This window comes from Argentina silus, assembly GCF_951799395.1.
Source record: "Argentina silus genome assembly, chromosome: 18".
Lineage (NCBI taxonomy): Eukaryota > Metazoa > Chordata > Actinopteri > Argentiniformes > Argentinidae > Argentina > Argentina silus.
The window spans coordinates 3,911,410-3,930,878 of NC_139672.1; the positions used below are offsets into that span (position 1 = coordinate 3,911,410).

Genomic DNA, 19,469 nt, shown 5'->3' on the forward strand with positions numbered 1-19,469 from the left:
GGGAGGGAGGGAGGGAGGGAGGGAGAGAGGGAGGGAGGGAGGGGTGTGAAAGGGGTGGACAGCTGGGAGAGGGTGATGAGTTATGGAGGGAGGAAGAGGGTTGGACATGTAGACATGGGGGGAGAGAGAGAGAGAGAGAGAGAAAGGGCATTGGAGGACACAGAAATGAGAGAGAGAGAGAGAGAGAGAGAGAGAGAGAGAGAGAAAAAGGAGCAGTGGACGACACAGAAATGAGAGAGACGGAGAGAGACAGAGAGAGAAGGGGGGGTTATTGGAAGACACATACATTAGAGAGAAAAAGAGAAAGAGAGAAAGAAATTAGAGAGAGAGAGAGAGAGAGAGACAGAGAGAGAGAGAGAGAGACAGAGAGAGAGAGACAGAGACAGAGACAGAGAAAGAGAGAGAGAGAGAGAGAGAGAGTACTGTGGGAGATGACCTGAGTAGAAATGAGCGTCTACCTGCGGGAGAGAGAGGTGAGGTAATTAAAACGAGCAGGAAGAGATGAATAAGAGAGGACTCATTACACCACGAGAACACGAGAGCAGTCGGAGGAAGATTAAAAAATAATCGAGTGGAAGAAGAAGTGATATTGTGGGAGGATTGTTGTGAAGAAAGGGAAAACATTTTCATCACGAATGAACACACACCCAAGAGGCACGCACCGGTTCTGGAGAGGGAAGGCTAGAAATGTAATGTAGACAGACAGTAATATAGTCCCTGTTTAAGAGCATGCTGTTACACAGTAAGTAGAATACAGAGAAGACCCCCCCCCCCCCCCCCATAGGCTATCATATTACACTGTGCAGTGTTTCAGTGGCCGATGGCTAGAGCCTGTCCCTTCCCATGTGATCTCAATCGTCCTTGTTTTAAAAATAAAAAACCTCACCCATGCATTTTTTTTATACAGTGGGTTTTAAGATCCGATTTCATCTCCCAGCATAATCCTTGCCTTTTTTTTCTCTTTCTATATCAGCTATTGATTTGTTTGAGATTATTTCCGTTGCGAAGCAGGATGTGTTTCTATAGTACTGTAGAATAGCCTGCATTAAGGACTTCAAAGGGAGATTTGAAAACTAAATCCTTTTCCATTGTAGAGTATGACATCTGGTAGTCTCTCTGGCCGGGATCTAACCTGAGCAGGGGAGGCTGGTGGAGGTAGGAATCAGAGGACGGGGCTCATTATAATGCATGGAACGGAATAAGGAATGGTATCAAACACGACGTGTTATACCATTCCTCATTCCATTCCATGCATTACAATGAGCCCGTCCTCTGATTCCTACCTCCACCAGCCTTACAAGGTACACCTCACCAGATTTACTGTAGATACAATACAACTGTACAGATCAACAGAACAGAAATCTGGCAACCTCGGTGGTAGGTTGCCAGATTTTCTCTGACTATACATGGAGCTTCTGCAAGGCCTATTGACAGCTAGGTGGACAAATAGATGGAAGCGAAGCTACACTGGCTGGCTGGACCCACTCCCTGCTCTCCTTCCCCGGGGGTGAGGGTGAGGCTGAGGTTGGGGCTGAGGGTGAGGCTGAGGTTGGGGTTGGGGTTGAGGTTGGGGCTGAGGGTGAGGTTGGGGTTGAGGTTGAGGTTGGGGCTGAGGGTGAGGCTGAGGTTGAGACTGAGGCTGGGACTGGGGCTGAGGGTGAGTCAGAGGCTGAGTTAGAGGCTGAGTCAGAGTCAGAGGCTGAGTTAGAGGCTGAGGCTGAGTCAGAGGCTAAGGCTGAGGCTCACTGGCTTGCCACAGGAACACATAGAGGACCGTCGATAATTAAGATTGAGAGAAAGACTCTGGAACTACCTGTGGCTGTTCTCTATGTTTTTATGTTATACTGTTTTTTTTTACCCACTGAAATGATGTGTTCCAGGGAAGGCTGGTGGAGGTAGAAATCGTAGGACAGGCAGCTCATTGGAACGCATGGAACGGAATGAGGAATGGTTTGCAATGGTCTGATACCATTCCTCATTCCGTTCCATGCGTCACAATGAGTTCGTCCTCCGATTCCTACCTCTTCCAGCCTCCCCTAGTGTGTTCATATATAGTTTGGTATCATAAGACTACCAGCACTATGCTGTGGGGGCAGACCACACAGGCAAAACGAACACGACGAAACACAGAACGTTCTGGAAACGTTTGCTTGGATGTCTTGTCAGCGTGCCGGCGACGTCATTGACATAACTACTGTCCACCTGTGCTCTCGGCTTTGTCATCGTCTTCTAATCAGCACTCTTTGTCTTTCAAAAGAGAATAAATTAATTTCGTTTGACGTCGTGGATGAGTGTCATTGTTTCTTGTCTCACTGTTTGAAAACTTGACAGAACTACATTTTTTTTTTTTACGAAACTAAACAGATTCGGTTGTGATGTGGTCAAAATAAAGTCGTTTAAAAAAAAATTACCAGAAAGGTACAACCTGAAGACAGCTATTGAGGGCATACTTAGCGGTGTAACTGTGTTCTGCTTAGCTTTCTGCTGAGTCAGCAAAAGCAAAAGTACAACCTCAACATTTTTGGGGGGATTAAATGACTCAGTCAAACGACTGTAGTATCATACTGAGCAAATAACTCTCCATAGATCCCGGCTTATAGTCATAATCAAGGACAAATACTGTGGACTTTCCAATCCACACACTGTTCAAGTGTTTTATTTACTTGACCTGCAGTGCCTCAAACCCCCAACTGAAGAAAACAGCAATGTCCTATAGACTCCTGCACTGTTCTTTGCTGTACCCTAGTTTTACCACCGGTGAGAGATGATGCCCTATATACTGTACCCTGTTATATACCCTGGTCCCTTGGAGTCAGGAATACACTCCCATAACCAGCTTTGTTACTGGGTGGAAGGAGTTAGCTGCAGCAGCTAGCGACTGATGTCAATAGGGGCTGACTGGAAGTGGTTGCAGGTGAACTCTTGAGATTGAGGGGGAAGATAGGGGAAGGGTGCGGGGGGGTGGGGGCGTGGAGTTGATGGGGTTTGAGTGAATGATACGAGGAGTGATGGTTGCTTGGAGACTGTTGTCAAGGAGACAGGGAGTACCAAAGTCCTTTGGCATCTCGATTGTCTTGTGTTTGATTTGAGATTTTGTTTTGGTGGGGTTGTTTGTTTTTCAAGAAGAGGGAGAGGGACTGAAATAGGCTGCAATGAGGTGCATTCGAAGTCAGAGTTGGGGAATGATCATCATACTGTACAGTATATTGTGTGTGTGTGTGTGTGTGTGTAGGGCTCTAGAGCTCTACACACACACACACACACAAACTCACTGTACTGTGTACTGTATACTTCACAATCAACAAACAACGCAAAACACATTCATAAATAGCTGTGGTTGTGACCCGCTCACATGTATATCACATACTCATGAGTCATGACACCACAACACAACACCTTCAGACGTTACAGTACAGGAGGGCAGGAGCTGGAGCTCAGGGAAAATAGGGAGGAAAATGAGACGTGATTCCGCACTGAAACCTCATCAGTCTGTCAAATCGTGACAGACGTCTTCTATCTTACACTGCTGACTCACACTCTGGGCGTTTAGACAGACACTGGCCCAAATGAAGGGAGAAATGTGTGTGTGTGTGTGTGTGTGTGCGTGTATGTGTGTGTGCGTAGAGACGGGTACAGAGGTACAAAACTAGTTATGCCTGAGAACTTTTCAATCACAATTCTCACTTCAAACCAAGTAAAGGACTGGGTGGGAGATACAGTACGTCTCTAACAATACCATTAAAGTGAATGCGTAGGAAGGCCTTCAGTCAGTGTGTGCAGAGGGACACCATGGTGAGGCACTGGGGCGGTAGGGGGGGGGGGAATACATATGCAGGAAGCAGTAATTACCATGTGCGAAGTTCTGAGACATTGAGGGGGAGAAACAGCAGTGATCCCAGGGGAAATACATGTGATTTATTTTTCATGGAGCCAAGCCTCAGTGTACCCCAAAGGTCACTGTTTCACTGTTCCGCAGTGTCCCAGAATCCCCCTGTGCATTAGAGGAAGATTATATAAATGCTCACTAATAAACAATAAACAACAACAACAACAAAAACAAAAACAGAGCTTCCGGGGAGAGAGCAGGCAGGCACAGTACATTGTGCCTGTTTATGAAACTTGTTCTGTTGCATAATAATTATGTTCCACAGGCCTAGTGGAGACAATGGATCGGGCTAAGTGATTAGAACGGTGGGGGAGGGGTGGGGGGTGGGCGGAGGGGGGAGGGGCAAATCAAACTCAATATGGTCTGCAAAGCCACACTAAATGGCCCCTAAACCCTCCTAATGTGAATTAATAGCAGGTCAAGAGGCAACAGGGAAAACCACATGTGGTTCGTAAGCTCTTTTTGGCTGTGGTATGAAAAAATGGGTTTAAGGCATTAGTATTGATCTAGTCCGTCGGTCATGTTGTGAGATAAATGGCACAAAATGTATTAAATGACTGAAATGAAGAGGATAAATGAAGGGGATCTTGTGTAACAAGACCAAAATGTGGCCTCGGGATGGAAACATGGCATAGATGGATGAGAATCTTTACAAACATGCTTCCCGTTCCATTTGAACCAGGCTCCACTCCATTCATCAGAGCTAACTACCTATTCTCCTCTGAGATAAACTATACGCCATTTCACCTCCCCTGCTGAGCGCAATATAATTATATGTACACTATGTACAAGAAGGAGTATACATACTGTACATATAAAACACATTGTAATACTCTAATTTCTTTGACATCAGATAAAGGGTGATGTTGCAAAGGCATCCTTGTATATTATGGATACTGAGATCGCACTGCCATCTAGTGGATAGAATAGACCAGTAGACCACAGTCCTCCGAGCACAATCAATCAGGTCAGCGGCAACAGTCAAAACACAAGTTATAACAACAGACAGCATCAGTATGAGGAGACAGCATCAGTATGAGGAGACAGCATCAGTATGAGGAGACAGCATCAGTATGCTCAATAACACCGGTGGAACGTCATTACAATGACAACACCAGAGGAGCTGAAAGGAATGAACTGAAATATTTATACAGTAAAAACAGTCAAAAGTTTGTACACACCTTGCCAAGAGTGTGCAAAGCTGTCATCAAAGCAAAAGGTGGCTACTTTGAAGAATCTAAAAATATAAAACATATTCTGGTTTGTTTAACACTTTTTTGTTAACTACATAATTCCATATGTGTTCCTTCATAGTTTTGATGTTAATCTACAATGTAGAAAATAATTTTAAAAAAATAAAGAAAAACCATTGAATGAGAAGGTGTGTCCAAACTTTTGACTGGTACTGTATATAAAGTCTATTGCATTTACAAAAACATGAAATCTCTGCAGTGGAGATGCAAGCAGTCTTGACAGAAGCCTTGGCTACACTGCAGTTTGACAGGGCGTTCTAACTCTGCTGCATGGCAAATGAGACAGGAGAAAATATCATCTGAAAGGAATGTCCCAACCTCCACTTTCACCTCCAATTCCATTTCTGAGACTAAATAATTTGGAACCAACTAGCCTAAAGTTTGTTGGCCGGTCCCTCTGTAGTTTATCAGCAATGCTCCACCATCGCTCCTGCTTATACCCTACAACTTGATGTTAGTTGATTTTAAATGTAATGTTCAATCAAAGCGTGTTACAGATGCTTATTTTAGACTATGCAGTTAACATTTACAAGGTTTCTGCAGGAAATAAGGGAGAACAAATATGTGCAATGAATAATGTAAAACAAAGACTATCAATTTACAGCAGGCCTTTTTTTTAACATTATTTTATTTGATTACATAGAAAAATCATATTGGAAAAAGCAGAGACTTGCATATCTGTTCTCGTTACTCCAGAATGTCACTAAAGAGTTTCCTCTTCTTTGATTGGCCGGTCTGCACTTCCTGCCACTGAGCCCGCCTCTTCACAAAATGGGTGAGGGCAAAGTTTGACCAAACGTGGCGCGCAAACTGGTCTGACCTCAGCTGTGTCTCACAAGGTACTGTGAGAGAGAGAGAGAGAGAGAGAGAGACATGTGACTAATGTGACCAACCTGAAGAGGAATTAATTGCATCCCTTCCAACAACAACAACAACACAAAACAAAGTCGAGACATTTAATTCCCCCCCCATACACACACACGGCTACACTAACCCAGCTAACTATCTCCGTTACTGTACTTCACAGACTTTGCATCCAGTGGACCCCCTCCACGTCAGGTTAGTTATCTTACCTAACTCCTGTGCAATACTCTGCCTCTGACTGACGCTGGCGCTGTTCCACACAGCCTCCAGCGCACGGCTGCCATATCTGGAACAGGCCAGAGGGACGTACTGGCCCTGGGGGGAGAGGAGTGGAGAGGGCAGGGGGATGAGGAGGGATGAAGAGATGAAGGGAAGAAGGGATAATGAGATATGGGGATTGCAGAGAGAGAGAGAGAGAGAGAGAGAGAGAGAACATGACAGGTATTGCAGGGTATACTATTAGGGGTAATCATCTCTCCCACACTCATAAAAATGCATCAGCCCTTCCTTCCTCGAGGTAATCACTGATCTAATGTGATGGGATTGCTTAAGGCAAGCTTTCCACTGCATTGCTTTCACCAATCAAGTCATGCCAGATCAGTTATTTTAAGAGAATTCAAACAGGCAGTACCTCAAGTCTCCTCAGTATCTTGCCCCTCCCCTTGTCACTGGACAATGTTATCAGGGCCTGCAGCACATGACTGCCCGATTGGTCAGTTCCCAGGGTCAAGAGGTCAGCTGGGGTCAGGGAGCGAAGGCTGTTCATGAGCAGGGAGCGGTCCTTGAATTTAGCCAGCGACTGGACCAGAACGGAGCCGTGATAGCAGATGGAGGACAGGGGGCGCTAGAGAGCAGGTGCACAGGATGGTGATTCATATTCGTTGGCCCATTGTGACACAGTGACACTGGCCTTTTCTCAACGGTTAGAAACTCGAGCCCTCACATCCTCTCCTCTGTCCTCCACTCACTCGCTCCTCAGAAAGCATCGGAGGAGAAGATCTAAAGGGAGGAACCTAGATCTTCCCCTCCAATTCCTTTTTGAGTAAAAAAGCGAGTGGAGGACGGAGGAGACGACGCGAGGAATCGAGTTTCTAGCAATTGAGATCCATCACACAATATATAATATAACAATATAACAGTATATATAGTATTTGCTATGATCAGTTGGCATGCTGCCCCGCCCAAAAACACAACAGTACAACCTGGGGAGATCAGGCCTCTTACCTCAGTACTTGTGTCGCCCCCTGGTGTCTCGGAGTTGTAGTACACCTCGTATGTGAGCAGGGACAGGAGGAGCGGGAGGCAGCTGGTGTGTCGGGAGGTAGGCTCAGCACAGTGGATGGCCTGGGAGAGAACGAACACGAACACACACACACACACACACACACACACACACGAACACACACACGAACACGAACACACACACACACACACACACACACACACACACACACACACACACACACACACACACACGGCTGGTGAGGAGCTGTCACGGTAACCACAAACTACACGACACACTAACAGCCTCACGGTGTTCCACACTTGATCAAAAATCCACTTTTACTCACTCGGATATCACAGTAAAATGTTGTTATAATTGACACATACCACGTTTTACACACAAGCAGGAAGGAACGGGCATGCTATCAATCTAGACGAAGGCAATTGCATTCACCAACTATGGGACATGGTAGAATTGGCCAGCTTTGACAGCTGAGGGGAGTGGAGCATGCGAGGCGCGGCCGTGAGACGTACTCTGAGGAGACACTGCATCATCTCTCCCTGTTTCTCCCCACTCTCGCCACAGCTCTCCGTCAGCTGGACCACCACACCCATGTGACCCGCTGCCAAGATGGCCTCCAGCCCCTCGGCCAGCTCATCAAACACCTTCAGGAACTGGACGGGGAGGGGGGGGGGGGGTGGAGAGAGAGGAGAAAGAGGGAGGGGAGGGTGAAAGAGAGGGTGAAAGAGGAGAGGGAGGGAGGGGAGGGTGAAAGAGAGGGTGAAAGAGGAGAGGGAGGGAGGGGAGGGTGAAAGAGAGGGTGAAAGAGGAGAGGGAGGGAGGGAAGGGTGAAAGAGAGGGTGAAAGAGAGATAGATATTGTCACTCTATACATGTACTGCACTCTGATCAATGCCAACACACCATGATGCTGAAATAGAGCAGTCTGTGCTATGGCATGGATTTGGAACTCTTTGCGTGAAATTTGTATATTTTATGAACAATATCCAGAATGTAAAGACTAATAGAACTCAACAGCAACAGCTACTGTACAGAAGGGTGGGCAATATTGTGAGCATTAACCGTATTGGCATACCATTTTGTAATTGGTTGAGGCTGCCGTTAGTCTCTGTATTGGGAAATTGGCGATTGGATGAATGGCTAGGGTGGCCAGCTGACCCTTGAGGTGGTTCTTGTAGAGGTCCCGAAGCAGGGCCTTGTGGGATAGCTGGAAGACTGTCTCGAGGAGGCGACTGGAAGCCTGGTCCTTCAGGAAGACCAGGAGCGGACTGAGAGAGAGAGAGAAAGAAAGAGAAAGAGAGAGAGAGAGAGAGAGAGAGAGAGAGAGAAAGGAAAAAACTGAACTTTCTTTGTGCTCATCAAGGTGACTAATAATGACTGCGTTCACAACCAGACATGGAGGTGTAACACAGCCCAAGGCAATAATGAAACAGCAAGGCGATGATGAAACCCTCACTGGTTGGCCTCACTGTAGTCAAAACAAGTACTACAACGGTTCATTACGGTAATACAGGATATAACCCCTTACACACAATCACACTTAAAAGAGGGTTCGGAGGAACCGTCACTGACCTAACTCCAGGGGCCGAGCTGAGAGACGTCAGGTACTCCATGATGCCTTTGAGGAGCTGCTTGCACAGTTTGGGCCTCTTTCTGTGAGTCAAAGTCAACACGGTCTGGAACACGGTACTGGCCACGCCGTCTGTCACACACACTGGGGAGAGACCGACGAGGAGAGCGTGTGAGGTGTTGTCATGTTGTTGTGGTTGTTGACCTTGTGACTTTGTTTGCCAAAACATATTCATATGTGGAAGCGTCCAGAAGCCCTTTGTGTGCTAGGAGGGGGTCTCGGGTGTTGTTAGCTTGATGACAGAACAGTCTTACCGTTGATATTTTCCATCAATGAGGCAGAGAGGGTTTTCAACTCCCACCAAAATGACGTGGGCGCCTCAAAGTCTTTCAGCAGAGGTTTGGCGTTCCTGTCCTTTACACCTGAAACAAAGTCACATCAATAAGACTCACTACAACGTGTGTGTGTGTGTGTGTGTGTGTGTGTGTGTGTGTGTGTGTGTGTGTGTGTGTCTGTCTGTCTGTCTGTCTGTGTCTGTCTGTCTGTGTGTATACCCGGACTGTGTGTATACCTGGGCATGCGTGTGTGTGTGTGTATGTGCGCGTGTGTATACCTGGGCGTGCGTGTGTGTGTGTGTGTGTGTGTATGTGTGTGCGCACGTGCGCATGTGTGTGTGTACGCGCGTGTGTGTGTGTGTATACCTGGGCGTGTTTCAGACCGGGCCGGACCGAGGCAGCCCGCCAGCACATGTACGAGCGTGCGAGCCACGTGGGAGCCGTGTGTGTGTTTGACGAACTCTGCACAGTTCTCTGTCACAACGCGACACAGGGCCAGCACCTGGGCCTCCAGTATCCCACAATCCTCCTCTTCTGTCTTTGCATCTCCTTCTGTGGTGGCTGGCTGGTCCTCCTTTGGGGAGCTGTGTTCTAAGAGACGGAGACAGGATCAATTGTCTTATATATTTAGATCTTGTATATTGCAATCTTATATGAGACGGAAAACAGCCTGAAGCAATGCACTCATTATCCTTCCCTTCCCTACCTTGGCTCAGAGCTGCTTTTGATGCTGTTTGAAAACACAAGCTCCTTCACACTGAGTGTGTGCAATTATGACTCAAACAGGAGCAAGGCATCTCCATTCTGTTCACTAGACTCACCTTTCCACCTGGGCATCTGTCTGAGCGCGCTCTCCACCACGTGACCTCCACACCGGTCACATGACACCGTCTTGAGCTCCGACCCCGATTCTCCGCCGAGCTCGGCCAGCACCTCGCCTACCTGGCCAGGGCTGGCCAATGGGAGCAGCTGCTGCAGAGTGACGCTCCCTGTGATGTCCATGGCAACCAGGGCGGCCTGCCCCTTCACCTCCGTCAGGACATTCTCCACAAAGAGAACTACAGGAGGAGAGAGAGAGGAAGAGAGGGATGAAGAGCGATGTTCAGAGGTTCCACATGTTAATGTTAACGTGTGTGCACTGTCAGAGGCAAGGGTGTGAAACAGAGCATTCAACAAGGGAGCTAAAAGTAAAAACACCTTTCATTGGTCACTGGGAATGGCATGGACACATGACTATGTCAAGTCCATGGGAGGCTGGTGGAGGTAGTAATCGGAGGATGGGCTCGTTGTAATGCATGTAAGAGAATGAGGAGTGGTATCAAACACGTGTTGTTGATACCACTCCTCATGATACCGTTCCTCATTCCATTCCATGCATTACAATGAGCTCGTCCTCTGATTTCTACCTCCACAAGCCTCCCCTGGTCGAGTCATGCCCCAGTAGACACACAGCCATTTCCAGTCACACCCAATGCAGACCTTTCAACTTTCTCTCTCCATCTCACCTCTCTCCTCGTCCTCTGTGAATCCCTCACTCAGCCTGTCCCCCACTCTGCGGAAGTAGCCCACACTCAGAGCATCCAGACGCTTCCTCACACCTCCTTCCTCACCACCTCCTCTTCCACCTTCTCCTCCTCTTCTTCCACCTTCTCCTCCTCTTCCGTCTTCTCCTTCTGCTCTTCTTCCACCTTCACCTCCTTTTCTTCCACCTTCTCCTCCTCCTCTTTCACCTTCTCCTCCTCCTCTTCCACGGTATCCTCCTCTTCCACCTTCTCCTCCTCCTCTTCCATCTTCTCCTCCTCTTTCACCTTCTCCTCCTCCTCTTCCACGGTATCCTCCTCTTCCACCTTCTCCTCCTCCTCTTCCACGGTATCCTCCTCTTCCACCTTCTCCTCCTCCTCTTCCACCTTCTCCTCCTCCTCTTCCACAGTATCCTCCTCTTCCACCTTCTCCTCCTCCTCTTCCACGGTATCCTCCTCTTCCACCTTCTCCTTCTCCTCTTCCACGGTATCCTCCTCTTCCACCTTCTCCTCCTCCTCTTCCTCGGTATCCTCCTCTTCCACCTCCTCCTCCGTAATCTCCTCCTCTTGTTCTCTCTTCTCCTTCAGGATACTTCCTCTTCATTCCTCCATTCCTTCCCTCCATCCTCTCCACCATATCTCTTTTCTTTACACTATTACTAGTGTATTTCATAAGGGTTGTTTGTCTGTCAGGGAGTCAATGTAGCTTCATTCCTGGTGAGGCTTCATATTGAAAAAAGAAACGAGTGGCTGTTGAACTGTTGATATGTCAAAGGAAAGGGGGATACATTGTCTACAGTTAGGCAGGTGGTTTTGTCTATAGTTCGTCTAGAGTAGGCAGGTGGTTTGTTAGATAGAATGGTAGCATAGGTTTTTATTTGACAAATGAAGGAGACAATTTTATGACTAAATGGCTAGTAAGTCAAGCTAGTCGTGTGCTAGCTAGATCGACAGCTTTCTAATTAGCAAGATAGCCCGTTATCTACGAAACTTTATTTTATTTTTTTTAAATCGAGTGGGAAATCATAACCTCATAGGTCTTTTGAATGTCTAAGAACTTTATATTAACTGTCAAAACACAAAAACCCATGAAAGCAAATAGAAGAACAACTCACATGTGAGGCACTGCGGTGTTGTTGTCGCGCTTTGATTACGTCAGCTTGGATAGGACACGCAGCAAGGGACACGTCCCAAAGGTCTAAAGGGGCTTCCTTCTCATGTCAGTCAGTGCTTCCTCTTCTTATCACCTTTCCTTCATCTGGAGGAACTGGACTGAAATTAAATATTATTTGCGGGTAGGCATCCATCAGCATGTTTAGATCAGTGAGAAGGAAAATAGAAACAAATAAGTCAAGGAGAGAGGACCACATTAGACTATTGTGATACACCCAAAATTCAATTTCATGCCTCACCACTCAATAACCAGCAGGGGGCTCTTAGATCTGCTTATTTGTTGTATCTCCAAGGCAACTGAATGAATCACTTATCACAGCAAGCTTGGAAAAACAGAGGTTTATGAATGAGCCTTTTAATTGTTAAAAAAAGAGGATCAGTCACAAAGTGATACACTGTCACTTGACTCACACGCATATGCAGACACATTTCATCATATTACTGGCAACTCACAAGGTGTAGCAGCATCCGTGATGTCATCAGCAGCTACAATTGTCCTGTGAATCAGAGATGGTGGGGTAAAGGTGGGGTAAAGGTGATTTGATTTAGTCTGGAATGTCAAATACCTTGTCAAATACCTTATGCATCACATAGGCTACTCCCTCAGACACAGTGGGAATATCTCAAGGTCAAAGGTGATTTGATTTAGTCTTGAATTTCAAATACCTTATTCATCACAAAGGCTACTCCCTCTGACACAATGGGAATATCTCAAGGTCAAAGGTGATTTGATTTAGTCTGGAATGTAAAATACCTTATTCATCACAAAGAATGGGAATATCTCAAGGGTAGATCTATGCTTACAGATCCTGTGTTCTGCCTTAAACAGGCATAGACCCGGGGCGTTTAGTGGCGTAGTACACTAATGCGTTTACCATGTAATCGCAAGGTTCCTGGTTCAATTCCGACCCTCATCCTATCTTGCATGTCATCCCTCCTCTCTCTCTCCCATCCTTCCTGTCAATCTCTACTAACTCTTTCCCAATAAAAAAAGCAGAAATGCCCTAAAAAAATATATACACTTAAACAGGCATAGACCCTTGTTCGCCCACTCCCATCCTGTCCAGAACCACGGCTTTCCCTTCTCCATCCTGAAGAGGCCCTGTCGTTTGGTTGCCTCGCTCTTTAATATCTGTTTCCTGAGAGTCGAGAGCATTCCTTCCACTCCGCTCTCTCTCTCTCTCTCCCTCTCTCTCTCTCTCTCTCTCTCTCTCTCTCTCTCTCAGTTACAGAGATGGTGCTGCCCAAAGACAGCATGATATCACTATCTGAAATAGCAGTCATGGCCCCCATGGCCTCTGTTATCTGGTAGTGCTGCCTGCTGCAAAGACCTTTCCTCTGCTTTCCCTACTACACTTACAGCTGTACCCTATTAGCACTGGGAGAGGTCTGAATAACTCAGTTATTGTTTAACAAAGACGTGTCAATACTGCACATACCAGTCTTTGACTCCTGACCCTAAGTCTCCTTAACATGAACACATTATATTTCTGGCCAGTGATAGTCATATCTTAAAAGCCTGTGTCGTTTTCTGAGCTTTATTTGTTCGTTGATGAAAAAGACAGTGCAAGTATTTCCCTTTGCAGCTCATGGTTATGGAGAGGCGTCTTTTGTCTCTCGAGTTTTTCCATATTACCTGTTTTTTATCACATTAAAAACATACCTGGAGCAACTGATGTTGAAAGTGTTGTTTATTGCTCTGTAATTGAGCCAAGGCAAGTTTAGACAGGGGCAGGCAGGCGCTGATTCCCCTCAGTAACCACCAAGTGATGATGATGATGATGATGATGCCATAAACAGTCCTGCCCAGTCAGCCTTTCCCCTCCACAGATACAGAACCGGCTCTGGCTCTGTCTGTGAGAAAGACGTCGGACTGTGACATCAACAGGTGTGTGTTTCCATTCATAACCTGCCAAGTTGAATCTAGGAAGCACTCTCAGATCTGATACAGTCACCAACAAGAACAAGGGCTAAATAACAAATATGGAATCAAAAAGAAAGGCCCAAATATAAAAATGCTTGTTTATAACTAATTTGTTAGTCTGTTCTGTCTCTCAATTGGCCTTGCCTTGACATTTAAGCCCCATGACCAAAGAGGATATTTATTCAAGGATATGATCATTTGAAGGGAGCTTTGAATCAAATCACCAAAAGAAGAACTTCGGTCACCAGCTCCAGAGGCTATGATATTGTAGTAGCACAGAGGCAAACTTAAAGAGAACTGAAAGTCATTGAGGGAAGTGACAGTCATCACATCTCTATAGGATGACCCTACCCTCCTTACTCACTTCCTTCAGTGGGCTGAAGAAAGCACCCCCCCCCCCCCCCCACACACACACACACACACACACACACTGCCACTCACTGTCTTTCCACTCCTTTTTTGTGGAAACATAGGGGCTTATAATTGCGCAAGCAATGAGTCTTTCTTTACCTCTTATCAACATCTCTCTCTCTCTCTCTCTCTCTCTCTCTCTCTCTCCAAAGTTGCCAGGGTATTCTCTCTCCGATAACTTTGGCATGATTATCCGCTCACAACACGCGCCTCGCCCAAAGCACGACTCACCGCAAGCGCCCCAGTAGGCTACGCCGTTGCTACGGGACGTCCTGAAGGGAGCGGTGGCTCATTTGACTCTGTATAATGGTGAGGGGGTATAGGGGCGGGGTAGGAAGGAGAGGGTGTGTCAAGTACTTGCATTCCTCGATAGAGAGAATATAAACTTCCAATCCAAGAGGCGTGTGTCCAAGAGGCGAGTTAAAACGTCAGACCAGACCAGACCCACTATAACTCGAATTGTAAGAAACTTTTCCGAGAACCCAAGAGGGAATCACCAAAGACAAAGTAAGGGATTTTTTTTATTTAATTCATTAATAATTGTATCACATGCCAATTTATCACATGCTCTTACCTGTTACATCCACTTCTGTTTCTCAACGTCTTCGGTCGCCAAGCGCTTTTCTGAGTTGCGCACACAATTTCCGTTTGGAGGGGCAGGTGTGAAAGTGAAAGCGTTGACCATGTTACCACAGCGGCCTGCATAAACTACTGTATTTCCGAACGGTTTATTTTGGTAGCCTATAAGACAGGAGAACGGGGTGGCAATTCCAAATACCAGGCACATTTGGGGGGGAGTGGTGTCGACCCAGTGGTACCACCAGCCTCTAATGGAGTGAAGGATTCTAAATTGTTAACATATTTCAGTATTTCAATACCTATATATATATATATACATATGGACACACCTTCTCATTCAATGTTGTTTCTTTATTTTTCTTATTTTCTACATTGTAGATTAATATTGAAGACATCAAAACTATGAAGGAACACATATGGAATTGTGTACTAAACAAAAAAGTGTTAAACAAACCAGAATATGTTTTGTATTTTAGATTATTCAAAGTAGCCACCTTTTGCTTTGATGACAGCTTTGCACACTCTTGGCAAGGTGTGTCCAAACTTTTGACTGGTATTGTATATATATATATATACCCCTTCTCTCTCTCTCTCTCTCTCTCTCTCTCTCTCTCTCTCTCTCTCTCTCTCTCTCTCTCTCTCTCTCTCTCTCTCTATATATATATATATATATATATATATATATATATATATATATATATATATATATATATATATATGTATGACACCACAATAACTCAGACCAAGAGTAAATATTGAGTCCAATCAAGTAATCTACATGATTTGTAACCATGTGTAGCCATGCGTATCTGTTGCTGAGGAGGAAAGGCATGTATATATCCAGGTCTCACCAGTCCTGTTATACAGTGGTATTTCATTTACCAACACAGAGGTGCAGAGAGATACATCTGGCATCAATTTCAGTGACTCCAACTCTATGCATGAGGGGTTTTACTGGAGTCGGCAACAGTCCCTGCCTTGCCATTTAAAGTGTGGGTGTTGTTACTGCTGAGAAAGTGTAAAAGATGCTAAACGGTCCTATAACAGACATCTGGCATCAATCTTGGCGTCTCCTGACGTATTCTATGGGTGTTTTATGGGAGCTGTGGGGTTGGTTGTTGTTGTAGGGACGGTACACGCATTGATTTAGTGGTGCTTATCTCAGGGGCCTGTTGACATTCCTGTTATGCTACCAAAGTGTTAGCTGCCAATATAAACTCACCACTCACTGGGCAGGATGGGGCGAGGAAGAGGAGCAGGGGCAGTCTTGGGTGGAGGGGGGAGGGTGGAGGAGAGGAGGAAGAGAAACCCTGCGTGTAGGATGCTGTGCCCTGTGTGAGAGCGAATTCAGGTGGGAAAAGCGCATTAGTGCAGACTTCATGGAGAATTGGGACACAAGGAGAGGACAGAGGAGAAGGTGATGATGAGGTTTACGAGAGGAGCCAATGAGGAGCCACTGAGTACATGAGTATAGTATATTGACTACTGCAACGCACTCTTGGCCCGGTCTGCCCGCCTCCACCATCAGGCCTCTGCAGCTCATCCAGAATACCGCCCATCTGGTGTTTAATCTACTCAAATTCTCTCATGTCACTCCCCTCCTCTGCACCCTTCACTGGCTCCCGGTAGCAGCTTGCATCAGATTCAAGACCCTGGTGCTCGCCTACCGGGCAGCAAAGGGAACAGCCCCTCACTACTTGCAAGCAATGGTCAGCCCCCAAACCCCTGCTCGATCACTCTGCTCTTCCACCTCGGCTGGCCGCCTGGCACCGCCACCTCTACATGGATGCAGCAGCCGCGCTACTCGGTCACGGCTTTCCACTGCTATCATGACTGCAGAGTCATTACCTATCTTCCGCCGTAGATTGAAGACCCATCTCTTCAGGCTACATCTTAACTGTCCCTCCTAAACTGTTCCTCCTTCATCCCCACTACCTCCTTGTACAAGTTTCTCTCCTGTAAAAAACAAAAAAAAGTAATTCTTCCTTCTTCTAGCATTGTGACTGCCAATAGCCCCTGGTCCTACCATAGATGACTGATGGATAGATGATTCACTTACTTAAACAAATGTATTTGTTGTAAGTCGCTTTGGATAAAGGCGTCTGCTAAATGCCAAAAATGTAAATGTAAATGTAAGTATATTTACAGTATATAAGGAAAAGCCAGCACCGTGTGACTGTAATAAGATGTGATGTCGTTAATCGTTGATCGACAGTTCAGTTGTCAAACTTTACTGCTGATGTTCAGGACATGTACAATCATGCCATATGTTTTTCTCACCTGCTGTGTGAATTTCTGTTCTCCTGTTATGTCGTAACCAAAATGTCAGATGCGCTCATAAAAACAGAGAGCAAGGAAGAAAGAAAGAGCATTTTGGGCAGGGACTAATCATGTTGTAATCAATGTTGAAATCTGACCTTTTGCATTTGTCATCATCATCAGTGTGATTAGTAATTATTTTGTCAAGCATTTGCTAACTTCTTTTGCCAATAATTTGGAGGTTTTCGTGACCAGAAGGGAGGGGGACATCATCTGACCAGCAGATGACTTATTGAGTTGAGAAATCTGAGACACACACACTCATACACACACACACACACACACGCACATACACACACTGGGCTGGGCTGGGTGGGACTGATGGGCTTTCTCTGCATGGGTCGGAGGTTATGTTTGCTGAGATGCTGAGAATGGACACATTGTCGGTAAATACATGAGATTGATAACTCCACTCAAGTAAACATTTAAACCAACAGCAGGGTAGTTTAGTTAGTGGTAATACATTTCTCATGACTACAGCTCATTACAGGAAGTGAGGGTTTTACAGGGTTTAATCAGGCCCAAATGACTCCACAGGGACTTTAATGTTTGGGTTATGGGAGATTTTTTTCTGAATTGCCTATTACGTCTCTGCCAAATGTGGGTTTTAATGTCTCGAGGCAGAGACACATAATGTAGAAGGAGACTAGAGGTGGAGACGTTCCCTCTCATACTTGCTCAGCTTGTAAACGTGCTTTACTCTCTTTCTGTTGTTGACCCCTTTAACCTCTGACATTTGACCCTGAGCCGCCATATGTGTAGAGATGAGAGCTGTGTGTTCAGTGTGGCCTGGGTTGACATGACAACACTGTATGATCAATGTTCACCATCAGATCACACACATATAAACACACCCACACACACACACACACACACACACACACACACACACACACACACACAGCTGGGCTGGGTGTGGCTGATTGGGTCCTGCATGAGGTAGGGTATGTTGGGGTGTTTGGGGAGTTTGGTTGACCCGGACAAAAGGCTAAGCATCCCAGAATGCCTTGGGAAAGTCAGACTGTTGTGGAAAGTGCAATGTCTGGAATGCGGTAATTGTGGGAAAAGTTTAAAGAAAACATGAGAGACCGTGTGTGTGCTGGTTTCAGAGATGAATAGAGGAAAGGAGGGAGGGGGAGGAGAGGACACAGGGAAGAAAGGTTACGTTGAGGGAATTTAAGAGCATGGTTTACGTCAACCAGTCTTCTCGGCTCACGTTTCTGTGCTATCTGTTTAGTCAATATGTGTGAACTAACCACCTTCTCATGGAAGTCTGCCATGATAAACTCAATCAGTCTCTTTGTTTTCCCGTCCCTCCCATTGGGAAATTCGGGTTTCTAACGTCATCTCTACTGCTCTCTATCTCTAATCTACCCACCCCCACCCCCACCCCCCAGAATGCCAGGAGAGCGGTTGACGATCAGAGACGGTTCGGAGGTGGGGCGTTTCCATGGCATCGCCCCGAGGGTGGAGGTGTCGATCCGCGACAAGGATGCGGAGTCCAAGAAGGGTGGAGGCTGTAGCCGTTGGTTACAGAAGGTGTGTCCCTGCTGCTGTCGTCGTCAGAGCAGCTCCTATGACATCACAGACACGGTTGTCACGGACGACGGGGCGAAGCCGCCCCCATCTCCTCTGCTCCCTCAACCTCACACTGGAGACAATGAGATGGAGGGTAAAACAGACTTCACTGGGCCCTCTGAGATTCTACATGAACAGTATAGTACCGTTGGTTTAGATATGAAGATGACAACATCAAATATGGAGCAATAACATCAGTCAAGCAATCACAGGTTGATACTACAGTCCCACCATAAGCAACGGCCATCACATTAACCATGAACCATCTCTCTCATCCCTCTCTCTCTCTCTCTCTCTCTCTCTCTCTCTCTCTCTCTCTCTCTCTCTCTCCTCAGAGCTGATGCTGTCCGTGCGTTCGGTGGACTTACTGAGCTCTAAGTCGGGTCAGAACCGTCAGGAGCATCACACTGACCTTTACCATAGCGACGAGCTGATCATTCGCCGTGGCCAGACCTTCCAGATGGAGCTGGACCTGTCCCGCCCCTTCAACAGCTACTCTGACAAACTGCACCTGGACCTCAAGACAGGTCAGTCTAGCAGCCTGCACAACATTCCAGACATTGCACTTTCCACAACAGTCTGACTTTCCCAAGGCATTCTGGGATACTTAGCCTTTTGTCCGGGTCAACCAAACTCCCCAAACACCCCAACATACCCTACCTCCTGCAGGACCCAATCAGCCACACCCAGCCCAGCTGTGTGTGTGTGTGTGTGTGTGTGTGTGTGTGTGTGTGTGTGTGTGTGTGTGTGTGTGTGTATATGTGTGTGTGTGTGTGTGTGTATATGTGTGTGTGTGTGTGTGTGTGTGTGTG

At 46.4% G+C, this 19,469-nt stretch overlaps 2 protein-coding genes across 2 annotated transcripts in view; one reads left to right on the plus strand and one right to left on the minus strand.

Moving 5' to 3' along the window:
• Positions 1-4,970: 4,970 nt before the first annotated feature.
• Positions 4,971-10,770, minus strand: nop9 (NOP9 nucleolar protein). Its single transcript, XM_083690008.1, has 11 exons — positions 10,659-10,770; positions 9,975-10,211; positions 9,520-9,744; positions 9,133-9,240; positions 8,821-8,962; positions 8,324-8,516; positions 7,762-7,902; positions 7,228-7,347; positions 6,635-6,847; positions 6,213-6,318; positions 4,971-5,981 (listed from the first exon to the last, which is right to left on the minus strand). The coding sequence occupies exons 2-11, from the start codon at positions 10,153-10,155 to the stop codon at positions 5,827-5,829; spliced, it is 1,584 nt and encodes a 527-aa protein (XP_083546134.1). The 5' UTR covers positions 10,156-10,211; positions 10,659-10,770; the 3' UTR covers positions 4,971-5,826.
• Positions 10,771-14,620: 3,850 nt separating this feature from the next.
• LOC310818908 (protein-glutamine gamma-glutamyltransferase K-like) overlaps positions 14,621-19,469 on the plus strand; it is a 14,483-nt gene continuing 9,634 nt past the window's right edge. Inside the window, exons 1-3 of the mRNA XM_083690007.1 lie at positions 14,621-14,688; positions 18,477-18,751; positions 18,993-19,184. Coding sequence (XP_083546133.1) covers positions 18,478-18,751; positions 18,993-19,184 — 466 coding nt within the window. The 5' untranslated portion in view covers positions 14,621-14,688; position 18,477. The remainder of the gene's footprint in view (positions 14,689-18,476; positions 18,752-18,992; positions 19,185-19,469) is intronic.

Coding starts and splice junctions, on each gene's coding strand:
- nop9 (XM_083690008.1), bottom strand. CDS start 10,155: ATGGACATCACAGGGAGCGTCACTCTGCAGCAGCTGCTCCCATTGGCC. Junction 9,745..9,974: donor ACAGATGCCCAGGTGGAAAG/GTGAGTCTAGTG, acceptor TCCGTCTCTTAG/AACACAGCTCCCCAAAGGAG. Junction 8,963..9,132: donor ATTGATGGAAAATATCAACG/GTAAGACTGTTC, acceptor GTCTCTCCCCAG/TGTGTGTGACAGACGGCGTG.